Raw genomic sequence first — 15894 nt, forward strand, 5'->3', positions numbered from 1 at the left:
TCGCGTCGGTCGCGCTCGCGGAGGCCGAGCGGGGTGCGCGGGCGGCGGCGGCGGCGGCGGCGGGGGTGGGGCGGCGCGCGCGAGTGAGCGGCGCCGGGCAAGGAGCGGCGGGCGGGTGCCGGCGCGCAGGCAGCAGGGGCGGCCGCGGCGGCGGCGGCGGCAGCTGCGCGGGACGGAGCCGCGGCAGTAGCGGCCGCGCCGGCCCCCGGCCTCACCCCCGCGCGGCCCAGGCCGGAGAACAAGCCCCAACTCTCCCGGGGGGCCGGAAAGGGGGAGCCGGGAGGCGGCCGTCAGCCCGCACGCAGCGGAGGCGCGGGGCGGCGGGACCGCTGCCCTTTGTGGGCGCAGCGCGCACGGCCCGGAGCGCCCTCCCCGCGCCGCTCCCCTCGGCGTCCTGGTCCAGCAGAGCGGCCCTGGAGAGGGGGCCCGGAGGAAGCCGAGCCGAGAGCCCGAAACCTCGCGTTGCGGAGCTGCCCGGGAGCGCCCAGCCGCGCCGCGCCGCTTCCACCTCCGCATCCTACAGCGGCCAAGGTCCCCGCCGCCCGCATCCCTCCGGCTTCCGCTGCGCTTAGGGCCGGCGCCCAGCCGCCTGCGCTGCCACCGCGGCCGCCCCCACACACGCGCGCTCTCTCTTTCTCTCTCTTTCTCCCTCTCACCCCCACCGCACGCCCGCCCCCTCCCCGCCCCCGCCCCCGCCCCCGCCCCCGCCCCCTCCCCAGCTCCTTGATCTCTCGGTCTGTTTTATTACTCCTGGTGCGAGTCCCGCGGACTCCGCGGCCCGCTATTTGTCATCAGCTCGCTCTCCATTGGCGGGGAGCGGAGAGCAGCGGTGAAGGGGGTGGGGTGGGGAGGGGAAGGGAAGGGGGTGGAAACTGCCTGGAGCCGTCTCTCCGCGCTGCTGTTGGTGCTGCCGCTGCCGCCGCCGCCGCCGCCGCCGCCGCCGCCGCCGCCTCCGGCTCCTCGCTCGGCCCCTCTCCGCCTCCATGTGCCGGATAGTGGGAGCGCCGCGGACCCTGCTGCCGCTGCTGGCGGCCCTGCTCCAGGTACGCGGCGGCCTCCGCCGGCCGGGCCGCGGGCGGGGTGGGGCGGGCGGCGCCGGGTCCCTTTGTTCCCCGCGCCGCTGCGGGGCCAGGCTGCGCACCCGGCAAGGGAGGTGCCGCACCGCGCGGCCGGGAGCTGCGCAGGCACGAGGCTCGGGTCGGGCGCAGGGGCAGGGCCGGCCGGGCCGGCGGGTCCCGAAGGGTCGGATCGCCGGCCCCCTCTGTTCTTGCTTCCGGGCCGGGCGAGCTTGCAGGGGGTGTCTCCGGGCAGCAGAAGGGTGAGGCAGGATAGCTCCCAGGTTTTGCAGTTTTCTACGCTTCTCGCCCGTCGCTTTGCACTTTGCTCCAAAAAAAAAAAAAAAAAAATTTTTTTTGTTTTTTTTTGTTTTGTTTATTTCTGCAGGGATGGGTCGCGAGTTTGCAGTAGGAATTCTCACTCTGGTGTCTTAGTTACGGGACGTGCCTCCACCCCACCCCACCCCGGCACCCGCGCGCCTCCCGGTGCCCGAGGGCTCCACTGCCCTATTGTCTTTACCCCAGCCGAGTTGCCTTCTTCTCCTGCCCCCTTGCGCCCCCCCCCCCCCCCCCGTGTTCTGTGTCGGTCCCACCTGGAAGGAAACCTCGTCCCCTTGCCCCGGAGACTCTCTGCGGGCCGGGGCCTCCGCACCCCGCCCCTGGCTCCGCAGACCCTTCTCGCGGCGGCCGGGGCGAAGTTCCGTTACTCGGCTGTTATTCGTCTCCCTCGTCCGCCCTGTCCCCTGCGTGCGTCCTCGGGGACGCCTTCGCGAGGAGCCTCCGCACTTTTCACGCCTTCGGAGAGCGCCAGACAGCCTCTTCACGGCCTCGTAGCAGGAGGCTTCTCCGCGGCTGGAAGCACCTGCTCCAGGCAGGTCGCGGGCTCCCTGGCCCCTCGGCGCCACCGGCCCCCAAGCCCGGCTGGCCGCCCAACTTTCCCGCGGCGTCCGGCCGGAGGCTGCCCCGAGGCCCCTCCCGGCCGCCCACTGGGTCCCGGGAAGCCGCGCGGGGCGCGCAGGGCGGGGGAGGGCGGGGGTCCCGAATCCGCCCCCGCAGGCGCGGGGGTTCTAGGGCGGCTGCAGGAGAGGGGCGTGTCCCCCCACCGCACCCCCGCATGCCGGTCAGGGTCTCCCGGGAAATCCGCCCGAGGGCCCCCCCCCCCGCGCACCCTTGCAGCTGGGGGGTGGCCAGCGGGTGGCAGCTCCGAAAAGTGCGGGCGCGGCTCGGAAGTGCCGCTGCGCCGGGGGCGGCCCGGGCAGCGACAGATGGTGCTGATCGGCCCCCTCCGTGGTCTTCACGGGTCAGGGCCTGGCGCGCTCCGGCCGCGGGGCGGGGGGGGGTCGGCGCCCGCGGTCTCTCGCGCTTTCTCCGCCGCCCCCTAGAGGGGTGTGGGCAGAGGCCGCTGGAGCCCTGTCCATGGTGCGCTGCTGCTCGGCGCGCCCGGCCCGGCCCCGCGCTCTCTTCCCCCGGGCCTGCCCTCCCGCTTTCGGGCTCGCGCTCTCCCCCGCTCCCCCGCTCCCCCGCTCCCCCGCTGCCCCTCGGACTCGGCGGCCGCCCGAGCCCCGTCTTTTCTGCTTTCTTGGGTTTCTCCTTTTGTTCTTTCGTCTCCCGCTGGTCTCTCTCCCCTTCCCCCACCCGCCAGTCCGCCCCCCTCGGCTCTCCTGACTCTGGGGTTTCTGAACTATGAGACTGGACGTGTTCGGCCTCTGCAGTTTTGGGAAGTGGATGGAATTTCTTCTGACTGGGGGAGGAGACCTGCCAGTCACTTGCTAACAAAAGTATCTCCTGTTATAAAACCGCCCTTTATTCTTGGAGTGCGCACTCCTCATTCTTTCACCTCCTGCCGCTTCATTTATTGTTTCTTCTTTTCAAATAGGACTTACTAAAGGGGGCTAGGCTGAAGGGGAAGAAGGGAAAAGAAAAAAAAAAAAAGAAAAGTACTAGAGTGGTTTGAAGTTTAGGGAGAAGGCAAGATGAACTTAAGAATCCTATGGACCTCAGACATTTTCCTTTTCTTTTTACACAAAGAACATGTCAGAGATAAAGTCTTATTTTTTTAAAATTAAAAGCATTAATTTTGAACGCCTTTGAGTGGTCTTACTAATTTGCAAACAACTTTTAATAAATGTTCAGAGTCTGAGGCCAGCAGTAGATGGTATGTTCACTAACTTTTTGATCCGAAAGTAAGTTTTAATTGAATACTGTGCAGTGAAGGAAGGACAGGAGACCTTTGTTGGTAATTCATACCGTGGGACTAAGTGTGGTACCACCGGAGCAGTCTCATTTTCTCTTAGTCATCTGCCTTGAAGTCAGGTGTGAATTTCATAAGTCATTTTCTTCTTTAAGCATGTACAAAAATAGCATTTATAAACGTCGACTAATGCGGTTGTCTTTACCATCCTATGATACTTCTCACTTTCTTCTAGATGGATGTTATGCTGACTTTTGTAAACACTCAGGAAAGGGGAAATTCTAACTTTGTCATCAAGTTGTTTGGCAGTCTCCTAATTCCTAGGTACAAGTTAAGCAATCACATTGAATGATTTGCAAGGTCATTAGGAGTGGAAGCAGAGCAGTTTATGCAACGTGAGTTTTAGGGTTAAATGCACCATGTGGATTGTACAACTGAGATTAGGAATGACTTTGTGCTAATGGCCTGCTTTACACACCAGAATAACAGAGATCTATCTGCAAGGTGAAAATGGCCCCTCTGCAGTCATCTGCTATTCAAGTCTAGTTTTTTTTTTTTTTTTTTTTTTAAGGTCAGATAAGACAAGAGTTTTAGGGAAGAGGATGAATGGTTTTTAGTAATAGATACAGAGCAACTTTGTTTTTTCCAGACCAGTTTAAGACAAATAATTAAGTATACAAAAGGACTTTATGCGTTTATGTATTCTCTGAAGTGTTCCTTGTTTTGCTTTGAACACTTTTTTTTTTTTTTTTTTTTTGGGAGATTATTAGTTTGGTTGTTTTTTTTTTTTTTTTTTTTTTTTTTTTTTTAATTTTTATTTATTTATGATAGTCGCAGAGAGAGAGAGAGGCAGAGACACAGACAGAGGGAGAAGCAGGCTCCATGCACCGGGAGCCCGATGTGGGATTCGATCCCGGGTCTCCAGGATCGCGCCCTGGGCCAAAGGCAGGCGCCAAACCGCTGCGCCACCCAGGGATCCCAGTTTGGTTGTTCTATTACTTGGATTTACATAATTCTAGTCGATTTTGCACATTATGATATTCAGCTTTAAGATTTTCTCTATTACTCTTCATTTTAACTTATGGTATTAGCATTGTCCTTTACACTAAAAACAAAAAAGTTAAATTTAAGCATTAGATTTCAAGGATCGAAGGATATCACAAAGTTAAGACAAACTTTCCTTTTAAATTATATAAATGACTTTCAAGGTCTTCAATAGATTATCAGGAAAAAAAAAAAACAAAACCACCAATTTCACTTCTACCTACCCAGTAATTACTAGACTAGAAACCTGCTTTGTTTTTCTAGTTCACATTTTAATTGCCTAATTCCATTGTTCTAGTTTAAATACACTTTGTATGGGTTACGAAGCATCAAAGACATCACCTTAATGTTTGTAGATACCCTGGATTCTTAGTCTTACCACATAGGTCCTGCTTTCGACCCTGAGGAAGTATGAAAAAAAAAAAAAAAATGCATAAACCGTATGTGGTTTTCACCTGTTAGGTGTATGCGTTTCAAAGAGATTAATATTCAACACATGAAACATATGAAAAGAAGCTTTATTTTACGATGTAGGAAACCTTGGATGCAGTAATCATTTTAAGTATGAAACATTTATTTTCAGTGTTTGATTTTGATTTTCTTTGTAACAACTTACTGTGAAAGTAAGGAGAGAACATAGTTGATATTCACAGTTTATTCTACTTAGTGGCCATAGTTATACATATCTTTGCCCTTTTCTTATCTTGTGTCATGTGGTCATTACTCATAGATGGTGGTGCATTGAAAGCATATACTAGGTGTGATTTGAAAAATAATAATTTGTGCATGCATCCTAAAATATTTTATGGACACATTTAAAAATATACATATATGGCGATACCTATGAGTCTATGTAGATATCTTCATATATGTATATCTATAAATATCTCCATATATAAAATTTTAGGCCCCAATTGCAAGTTCAGAATCTACATACAGATTGTACTTTTTGACTTTCATGCATTCTTGGAAGTCAGCTCTGACCAGTCTTCTAAAAGTTCAGACTGAGATTTTATTTAAAGAGGAAATTCTTTTTCGATTCTGTTTTTTTTTACATATAGGGACTAAAGTCTTCTTGGAGCAGATTATTTTGGTGACTGTGTATTGCACCAAACTGTCCTTAATTTCCCTTTTCATTAAAAATTTGCAATTCTTAAATCTGTTGTGCCTCATTAAGCTTTAGGGTTATTAATCGGGAAATGTCAAGACTTAAAGCAACAGTTAATCTTGCTTTAAAGTGCCTTAAAAAAAAATCCTAAGTAACTCAGATCCCCATTCTGTTTTCAAAGGGATATTCTTAAGTTAGAAGAGTGATTTTTAAAGAAAAATCCTAGATGTTATTTAAGAAATGTAGTGTTTGTGTATATACTCTACCGTTTTGCCCAAGTTAACATTATTCAAATTTGTTCTTTTGGCTCAAATACAAAAAGTAATCAAGTTTAAGCACTGCACAGACTGGTGGTGAATTTTATCAACGATTTTAAAAATATGATAGATTTGGAATTTGGAATTTGTCATTTGAATATTTCTTATCTGCCATTAGTATACCTTCTAAAAGGACCTAAGCATTTTCAAGTTGTGTTAAGAACTATTTCAACTGAGTTGACATATAATTTGTATCAACAAATCATTATGCTTCCCATTTCTGTCTTTTCCTACCAAAAACTTATTTTTGTTTTAATTTTTTAGCAAATTATATCAGTTAATTTGAGCAGATGCTAGTCTTTGTATATTTAACTAAATGTAGATCCGTTTTAATTCAACAACCCTATTCATGCCAGGGAAGAGGTATGTACAGATAAATGTTTTAGTTTGAGCCGTATCTTCTGCATATATAAAGTGACGTCTTTAAAGTAGCCAGAAGGTGAATTCTAGAGCTTAATGAGACCTTTTAAAAGATTGGGATTTAAAGATTAAGATCTGTGTTACAACAGAGTTTTTAAAAGGAAAATTTGAGTTATAAATAAATGCTTTTCAGTTCTTATTTCTTGTTACTGTCTTTCATACTTCCTGCACTTCCTTGTCTGACCTTCCACTGTACTTAGAGCAATACCCAAGCCCCCTGGATTGCACTTGTTTACACAACATGTATGTTCAGGATTGCTATCTACATACGTGTCTTCTGCAACATTTATCACAGTTTGGCATGAAGTGTCAATCAGTAATTAATTAATACCTTTGTGTGTGCCGTCCAAGGTGATTTGGGCACCAAAGGCGTAATAACTTTATTTTATGCAAATGAGCTGCTGTTAGGTAGTGTCAAGGGCAAGAACTAGTGTCAAGGGCAGGAAGCCTGGGGTTCTAATCTAGTGCAGATGTAGTTTACGCCCTTAAACTCTCATGACCTCATTTTCCTCAATAGTAAAATACTGAGTCCGGTTGGATTAGTAGATCTCTAGGGGACTTTCCAGTTCTGTGACTCTTGGGGCTGCTGAAAAATATCTCCCAAATGACTCCTTTTCAAAGGCTTTGGAATGACTTTAATTTTTAACCTACAATGCAAAGATTTTCACATACTCAGAGTGGTAGAGTATCATTTTGAGGGTCATTAACAAGAGTTTATTATATATATGATAGGTTAAAAGTAGTCTGTATTTTTTATATGCTTGACTTCTAAAATATTTTTTTTCCCATTGGCTATGCTGCTTTTACCACTAAAAGTAAATTATTTTTTGGGTTTGACCTAAAGGAAGAGGAATGTGGTACTACTAAGAATAAAAATTATTCCTTTTATTCCTTTTATACTTTCAAGTTTCTTTGAAAGAACATAGCTTCCATGAGAACCTTTGAATTGAATGATGTGGGTCAGCACTAAAAATATAGCCCATTGATTAGCGAGTTATTTTTCTACAGATGTCTGTATTCATGTTGTACATGTGATTTATACATACATATATACATATATAAGGGTATGTGTTGGAAGTATTGTTTATAATTACAAAGGGTTGGATTAGTTGAACTCTGAATGTCCTTAGTAGGAGTTGATTTAGTAAATTATGTATAATATGCAGTCAGATATGAGAGCCCTTATTGAGTGGAATAAAGCATTTTAGTTCTATTTCCAGGTCAAGAAAATGGTTGTTAAACCACCCAATTTTCATGCCATAGCCATGTACCTACAAGTGCTTCAAAGGACAGCAAAAATGATCAGTGGGATTTCAAGGCTTCTGAATGAGGAAGAATTGGACAAAGACCACAGTGGAAGCTGTAATGAAAGAATAGAAAATCAAACAATATACAAATAGGATGAAGATGGCCTAAACTAACAGAACATCCTAAAGTTGTGTTGAGGACAACCTATAGTAGGCTGAGCTACAAGTAGGTCTAAAGAAGATTGGCTAATGGGTAGTTAAATAATAGATTAGTTTCCATGTTGTATATTAAAATGACTACACTGTGCTGAGTTATTTGTGCCTAAGAGATTATATTAGTTGGTTAAACCATTGTGATATTTCTTACATTTTTTTGACTGAATATTTAATTTTTCATCTGTTCTGGTGGCAAAAATGTGGTCTAAATTGTAGTCTAAAGACCTTACTACTATCTTGAACTTGAGATCCAGAGGAATAGTTAGTGTAGCAATCAGATGTTCTGGTCTACTGCCTTGATTAAATAAATTGTTTAACTTGGGTTTTTCCCAAGTAGCATTGGGAAAATTAATTGTGTAATGTCTTTAAAACAGCTTGAGCTATTTAAAAGGAAGTGCTATTATAAATACAATATGGCAATCATATAGAGAAGCGCTTGGAGACCTGCTTGATCCATATGCCTACATATAACAAAAATAAATAAGTCCTGGAGTAATAATATATACTCCTATTTATTGTGATTTTAACATTGGTTTGTGTGTTAACTTAAAAATTTACTTGACCATAGTATCCTTATATATATATTATAGTTTTAATATTAGTTTTGTGTTAATTTAAAAACAATTTTTTGGGCAGCCTTGGTGGCACAGCGGTTTTAGCACCGCCTGCAACCGGGGATCAAGTCCCATGTCCGGCTCCCTGCATGGAGCCTGCTTCTCCCTCTGCCTGTGTCTCTGCCTCTCTCTCTCTCTCTCTCTGTCTCTCATGAATAAATAAATAAAATCTTTAAAAAAATAAAAGCAATTTTTTGCGTGACCATAATTGAAAATATTTATACCCAGATTCCCTCCTCCTCATTCTGATATATTATAATTTTCAGTGAATTAGTAAAAGGAATTAGTAAAAAAAAAAAAAAAAAAAGTTAAGTAAAGGGTCATAGTTTAGAATATAATTCCAGAAATTACTGGAAATGAAAATGTGAAATGACCATTTTTTCCTCATTATTAAAATAAGTTTTGAGTTTATTCGACTTTCTTCTGTTGCGTTAGTGAAGTTTTTTTTAAGTCTTTTTATTTACTTATTTATTTAAATAATCTCTGCACCCAATATGGGGCTCGACTCAGGACCCCAAGATCGAGAGTCGCACACTCTACACCTTGAACCCGCAGGTGCACCTAGTTATTGAACTTTCCTGTTACTGATTTCAGTAAGGATGGCCTTTTCAGTTTTAAGACATCTCACAATTTATTTTTAATTGTCAGTAGGTCATTCATATAACTCAGAAAAGCACACATACCAGAGAAAACCATTAAAACTTTAGATATTTGCTGCCACCTCCTCGAATCTTTTTTTTTTTTTTTTTAAACTAATGTCTGGTAGTACTAAACCTTTACAATAAAATATTTTTAGTTTTAGTGAAGAAGACTAATATGTTATCTCTGTTAATTATTTCTGTAACCCTGTGAGATAGGGTTATAGTGGGTAAAAATTCCCATTTTAGAGATGATGAAAGTGGAACTCGGTTTGAGTAGTTTTCCTGAGAATCCAGAGTAAAACGCTATCTGTCAGAGTAGATTGAGCCTGACTGTGCAAAGCACATGGTTTTCTCCCTCCCTCTACTGGCTGGGATCCTTTCAATACAATGGTACTCAAGGAATGAAGATTGCATTAGAAAGGAGTTTTAGTTCCTCTTTACTGAGTTGATAAGATATTTTTCTTTAAATAGTCAACTTCTGAGTTATCTTCTCTATTAATTTTGACCTTAAATATTTTGGCCTCTGAAGCCAAAATGTAGTGCTTGGTTAGGATTTTCACTCATTTTTAAAATATGTTAGAGAAAGAAGAAAATACCATAGAGAAATAATTCATAATCAGTTTTATAATGTTCTCCAAGTTGTCTCAGTCAACAAATAATATGCTGATAAGTGCTCAAAAGTAATTTTTTTGTGTGAATCCTAGAACTTAAAATATTTTCTAAGAGCCTAGAGGCCCTCAGGCTGTGCATGTTTTTTGTTTTTTTCTTTTTTTGATACTGGTTTTTCAGTGGTTTTTTTTTTTTCCTGTGAAAATAAATTCAAGAGACTGTACTACCAAGTTTTGAAATATGTTTAGTGACACATTTTCCATGTTTGAATCATCTGAATTACTTTTTCTCCCACAAATGAAATTATTTGGGGTCTTTTGAAATATATATGTCCACATCTCGAAAGGAACTACTAAAGCAGATTCATGTGAATGTTTTGCGGAGGGACGGAGGGACTTCAGTACAGACATGGATTTGTTTGCTGAGGAGAAAGCCTAGAACTGTTTTGCTTGTAACTTGACCTATTGTAACTGGGTGGATACAGTTGGCTTGACTATAATCTCCAACAAAATGTCTCTTGGTTGATTGGGAAGCTATTAAGTGAACTCTGAAATAAATGACTAAAAAGCCATTAATTTTACTAAGTTTAAAAGAGATATAATCCACTCCTTTTGCTTAACATAAGTCTTTAATAAACTAGAGAGTGTGACCACTTAAATTTTTTTTTTCTTTTGTTGTCTTAATTGGTTAACACAATGGGTTCAAAGTCTGAAGTTCATTCTTTATGGCTTTCTGGTCCAGTAAATCAAGAAAAAATGTGTTTCGTGTGGCCAAAGTATTAGCCTTTTGCAGCTCCTTTGGCATCCACCCCCAGTAGAGTTCATTTGGTGCTAACATGTTCAAAATTAGCTTCTAATGTCCTGCTTCCCCAAATTGTACTTTAGGGAATTCAGAATTCAGATTTGATAAGACACCTAAACATATACACTCACAGTTTCTGGAACTACCCCATGCATGCAGGAAAGTGCACACATAAGTGGATATCCTGCTGAATGTTCATAAATTGGACCTCCTAAGTGAATCAGCACCCAATCAAGACATAGCCTCCCCAGCACCACATGAGTACCCTCCTCCAATTGTAACCATCCTCCAATGCTGAGGATTTGTTTGACTTCTAATACCATCTATTACTTTTGCTTATTCTTACGGAATCATTGTGCTTTATGGCATCACCTACCATATTCCCTTTTATGCCTGACATCTTCCACTCAATTTTAGAGTTGTCCATGTATTTGTGTCATATGTATTATAATAGTCAGAAATTAGGAAAGACTCATGTTATAGAAATACCCAGAAATTAAGGAAGATGAAAACTGATTTTTTTTTTAAGATTTTATTTATTTATTCATGAGAAATGTCATGAGAGACACAGAGAGAGAGCAGAGACATAGGCAGAGGGAGGAGCAGGCTCCATGCAGGGAGCCTGATGAGGGACTTGATCCCAGGACTGCGGGATCACACCCTGAGCCAAAGGCAGATGCTCAACCGCGGAGCCACCCAGGTGTCCCTAAAAAACTGATTCCTTTTGTTTAAAAGAATGGAGTGATTATTTCACTGCAGCTAAAGTTTGCTTGAGTATTTATGGTTTATCAAGCCATGAAATGATACCTTTTGTGGGTTTTCCTACTCAGATTTTTTCTACTGTAGTTCTTCAATTTGGCAGTATTATTTAGCCAAAAACCCAAAAAACATTTAGGATGCAGTATGTTACTGCCTCTATCAGAAGGAGGATGGAGACAAAGAATTATATGTCTTTTTGATTTGAAGTCTTCAAGCAGAGGATTGGGTGTTAACAGATTCTAATCTTTTCAGTGATGCTTCTTAATACCTTCTCTGAGCTTACTAGTGACCCACTTCTCAATGAGATCTTACCCAGATTTAATTTTAATTTAATAAACTTTAAATGGAGGAGTTGTAATGCCATAAACTGCTAGCTTTCCAGCTGTTCAGTGCATCTTTGGGTACGGTTGACCCTCTTTTGTGTTTGTATAGGTTTTTTTTTTTTTTTTTTTAGATCTGAGAGGTTGCCATGAAGTATGCAGAGTGCCATACAATTGTCCCAAGATCTTTCTTTTTAGAGACCTTTTCTCTCCATTTATATAATGGTGGTTTAGTAGACCAGATTCTAGATGGAGGATTCCATGCATAGAGATGAGGACTAAAGAATCAAATTCCAGCCCACCAAGGATTTGTTTGCTTCAGGGCAGCTCTAATTTATTTACATTCTTACACGTGTGGACTTTATTTTACACTATTTATAGAGATTGTACTTTTTGCATGGCCTCAGCTTATTGATAAATACTTTGTATTTCACTTGTGTTTCACTCCAACCCATAAAAGTGTTGACGCGCAGTGTTTGTGTTTTTGGCATTAAACTTTATTTGCAGTTCTGTCTTTTCTGTTTGACAAATACTAAGAACATTTGGGGAGAATATCATAATCATAGATTTAATTTACAAATCGATTTATGGTTAACTTCTTTGTAAATGAAACTGAGTTATCCATGATTTGATTTATTGTCCTCCCTTTATTTGAGACTGTCTCTATGGAGCTGTGTTTAAAAGGAGGGATACTGATATATTTACATGTAGATAACAATGGACGATCTGCTGGTGGCTTAAACCATTTTATGACCTAAATAAAAAAAGGCATTTTTGAAAATAGTGAGGTTACTTTTTTTAGTATTTGCAATTATAATAGACTTTGTCATCTTATTTTTGAGATTGTCATCTTATTTTAATTTTAATTTTGTCGATTCTTATTCCTTATTTTCCTAAGTCTTGGTTATTCATAATTTTTTAAAAAGATTTTATTTATTTATTTATTTATTTATTTATTTATTTATTTATTCATTCATTCATTCATTCATTCATTCATGAGAGGTACAGAAAGAGAGGCAGAGACACAGGCAGAGGGAGAAGCAGGTTTCCCGTGGGGAGCCTGATGTGGGACTCGATCCCTGGACTCTGGGATCACACCCCAAGCCAAAGGCAGATGCTCAACCACTGAGCCATTCAGGCGTCCTGGTTCTTCATAATTTAAAATACACACACACACATTTTGTGTTCCCGGAATGCTACTCTGGTGGTTGTGCCAATATATAAATTGAGACCATCCACCTTCAAACACAGTCTTCCTAAACCTCATGCTATATCAAATTGTATTTATCTGTGTATATTTTCACATTTAGATGTTTACTTATCTGAAATTTCTTTTTGTGTGTCGTGTGAGGGTAGGGAGTCCTGCTCAGTTTCTCCCACTAAGATTTTATACACATGATACACATACACACCAGCACATGAGGGGTTGTCATTAGTCAAATGAAACTTTTTTTCTGAGCGGAAATGTTCCCTTTATTAAGTTTAACATTTCTAGATTCTTGGTTCTTGTCCTTTTTTTCTTTCCAGTTGTGCGGACTTGGTTACCTAGCGTGGCAGTGAGGCATATTTGTTAAGATTGGGGTCTCCGGAGCTAGTTGACCTGTGTTTGTGCCTCAGTTCTGACACTTGGTTGTTATGTGCACTTGGACAACATGACATTTTTATGATAGTATCTATCATAAGGTGATTATGAAAAGTATATGGGTTAATATATATACATCACTTAGAAAAGTGCTTTTAGATGGTAAACAAAGTATATAAGCTCTTTAACTGAAGATTTGGTGGGCATATCGAGGGATAATTTAATTATTTGAATAAATTTGAGCTCTTGGCTGTTCAAAGCTTTGTTCTACATTCAGCGTTCTAGCCAGATTACTTGTAACCCTGTAAGGACTATCACCAGTGTCCCTTTGACCCCACTGGGAAGCCACAGTTGAAGGACACATATTTTAACATTCCTCTTTAAATTCTAGCAGATGTTGTCTAGGCTGATAAGATTAGGGAAAGAGGTTAATATATATGGAGTGTTATTCTGCCGGCAATTTGATTTGGGAATTCCAGGTAATCGAACAGAAGCTATTCTGGTGTCTTCTAGGTCTGTCTCTTTGCTTCTGTGATTTAATTCTTTAATGTTCTGATATTGATGCAAGTGTGTGTGTGTGTGTGTGTGTGTGTGTGTGTGTGTGTTGAGACTAGCCTGGAACCAGAGTAACTTACTCCTTTCTGAATGCTTTTAACATGATGATGAGGAGGACCTAATAGACAGAAGGGGGTTGAAGATAATGTTGGTTGATGCCAGCACAGAACCTGCAAAAACAGAGGGAAGATTCATTGTTCTTGTAGATGCTGATGATTTATTGGCGATTCGATGCAGGAAATGTTACTTTTAACTGGGTTTCATCCTGCCCTAATAATAGCACATCATTTTTGAGTAATTACTGTGTGCCAGGCACTGTTTTGAGTACTTTAAGTGTATTAACTCATTTAATTCACAAAAGATTATACTTGTTTTACATATGAGGACACCAAAGTACAGATAGTTTAAAACAATGTGCCCAAAGTGATTTTGTTAAGGGAAGGAACTGGGATTCAAATGCCAGCAGCCTGATGTCAGAGCCTGTGTTCTGGTTTGGTATTTATTTGAGTGCAGGGGGCAAAAATTAAGGCAGGATGGCATCAGTTCTATCTTGTATATATATGAAGTTCAACCTTTTAAAAAATATTTTTTTAATTGTAAAATGTGATACGTGTGAGGGAATATATAAAACATATATGCACAGTGTAAAAAATAATAAAAGTGTATGGGACACCTGGGTGGCTCAGCGATAGAGCGTCTGCCTTCGGCCCAGGGCATGATCCTGGTCCGGGGATTGAATCTCACATTAGGCTCCCTATGAGGAGCCTGCTTCTCCCTCTGCCTGTGTCTCTGCTTCTCTGTGTCTCTTAGGAATAAATAAATAAAATCTTCAAAAAAAAAATGTACAATATGTCAGTGTAACTACTAGAAAGGTTAAGAAATGGAAGATTGCCAGTACCTTGGAAGTCTCCAGATGCCAGTAACTTGGAAGTCTCCAGAATATTGTTTCTATTTCCATTCCCCTTCCCCCTCCAGAGGTAACCACTATCTTCATTTTTCTAATTAATTATTTGTTGCTTGTCTTCATAGTGTTAACCATCTTTGTATATATTCCATATATATGGGGGGGGAGAGATGTGTTTATGTAAGTGTATATGTATTATGCATTTATATATAAATGTGCCTTGCATATGTGTGTATTTATGTATACATATATATAATGTATTTTTTGTGATTTGCTTCTTCTGCTTAGCATTCTGTCTGTAAGATTCATTCAGTTGAGTTGTGTAACTATAATTTGTTCATTTTCACTGCTCTAGGGCATTGCATGCTATGAATATGGTAGCATTCACTTATTCAATTTGTTGTTGATGAGTTTGTGTGTGTGGCTTCAGAATTTTGCTACTATGAATATTCCTGTACTTGCCACCTGGGCATTAAGTGTCAGGGACACTCTAGGACTGCATTTCTCAAACTTGAGCTTGTGTAAGAATCACCAGAAGGCCCGTTAAACATAGATTCCTGGCCCCACCCTCTGGGCTTCTGATTCAGTAAACCTGTGGTGGAAACTCAGAATCTGCATGTCTAGCAAGCTCCCAGGTGAAGGAATGTTGAACTGCTCTGGGATATGTACCAAGGAGTAGAATTGCTGGGTTGCAAACAGGAATGTTTTCCAAATTGGTCCACCAGCACCATGTACATATTTCTGTTTTTCCATAATTTAAACATATGTTGTAGCCAAACTTTAAAATTTTTAACAATCTCGTGGACTGCATAATGGTATCTCTTTGGTTTCAATTTGCACTCTCCGGTTACAGATGAGTTGAAGATTGTTTTTATATGTATTTTGGCCTTTTTATCTTCCTTGAGGTGTCTGAATGAATGACAGATGACATTTGTAATTTGTCTATAGCTTCGCTTTACTGTTTATTGCCTATTCCTTTTGCCTAAAATTTTCAGTTGTGGCTTATGTGGCGTGTTGCTAAGGATTGAGCCTTCTTGAAAGCTGACTCATGTGATTAAATCTAATATTTGCTGAGTGCTTACTGTGTGCCAGGCCAAGCCCTCTACCTGCATTGTCTCATGTAATCTCACATCAGCCCCCTGAGATAAGATAGGCATTATCATCACTATCCATTTTACAAATGTCTGACTGAAGCCTACTTAATGCATTCCCTTAAAGGCACACCTCTAGGAAGTGGCCATTGGGAACTTGAACAGGGTTTTGCCTTGCTGGTAACAACCAGTTCCTTGGAAGTCTGCAAGAGTATACACAGTGGGAGCAAAAGAAACTTGTCTGTTCTAGATCTTGAAAGATAGCAGCCTGGAGGAGGATTTAGACTTTATAATCCAGACTTTAAGGATCTCAATTTCAGGGAGCATCTTTGGCCTTATGAATGGGAAAGTTTAATAGACTGAGCCGGAATTAGGATAGGATAACATGGAAGTAGGCAGTTTCTGTCACTAGCCACAGGG

General features: G+C 42.2%; 1 protein-coding gene across 1 annotated transcript in view; it reads left to right on the forward strand.

Annotated features, from left to right (window-relative positions):
* The first annotated feature begins 897 nt into the window (after nucleotides 1–897).
* Nucleotides 898–15894, forward strand: part of CDH2 (cadherin 2) — a 213869-nt gene continuing 198872 nt past the window's right edge. Inside the window, 1 exon segment of the mRNA NM_001287156.1 lies at nucleotides 898–1043. Within this exon segment, the coding sequence (NP_001274085.1) occupies nucleotides 984–1043 (60 nt within the window). The 5' untranslated portion in view covers nucleotides 898–983.

This window comes from Canis lupus, chromosome 7 (assembly GCF_011100685.1).
Source record: "Canis lupus familiaris isolate Mischka breed German Shepherd chromosome 7, alternate assembly UU_Cfam_GSD_1.0, whole genome shotgun sequence".
Taxonomy (NCBI): Eukaryota; Metazoa; Chordata; class Mammalia; order Carnivora; family Canidae; genus Canis; species Canis lupus.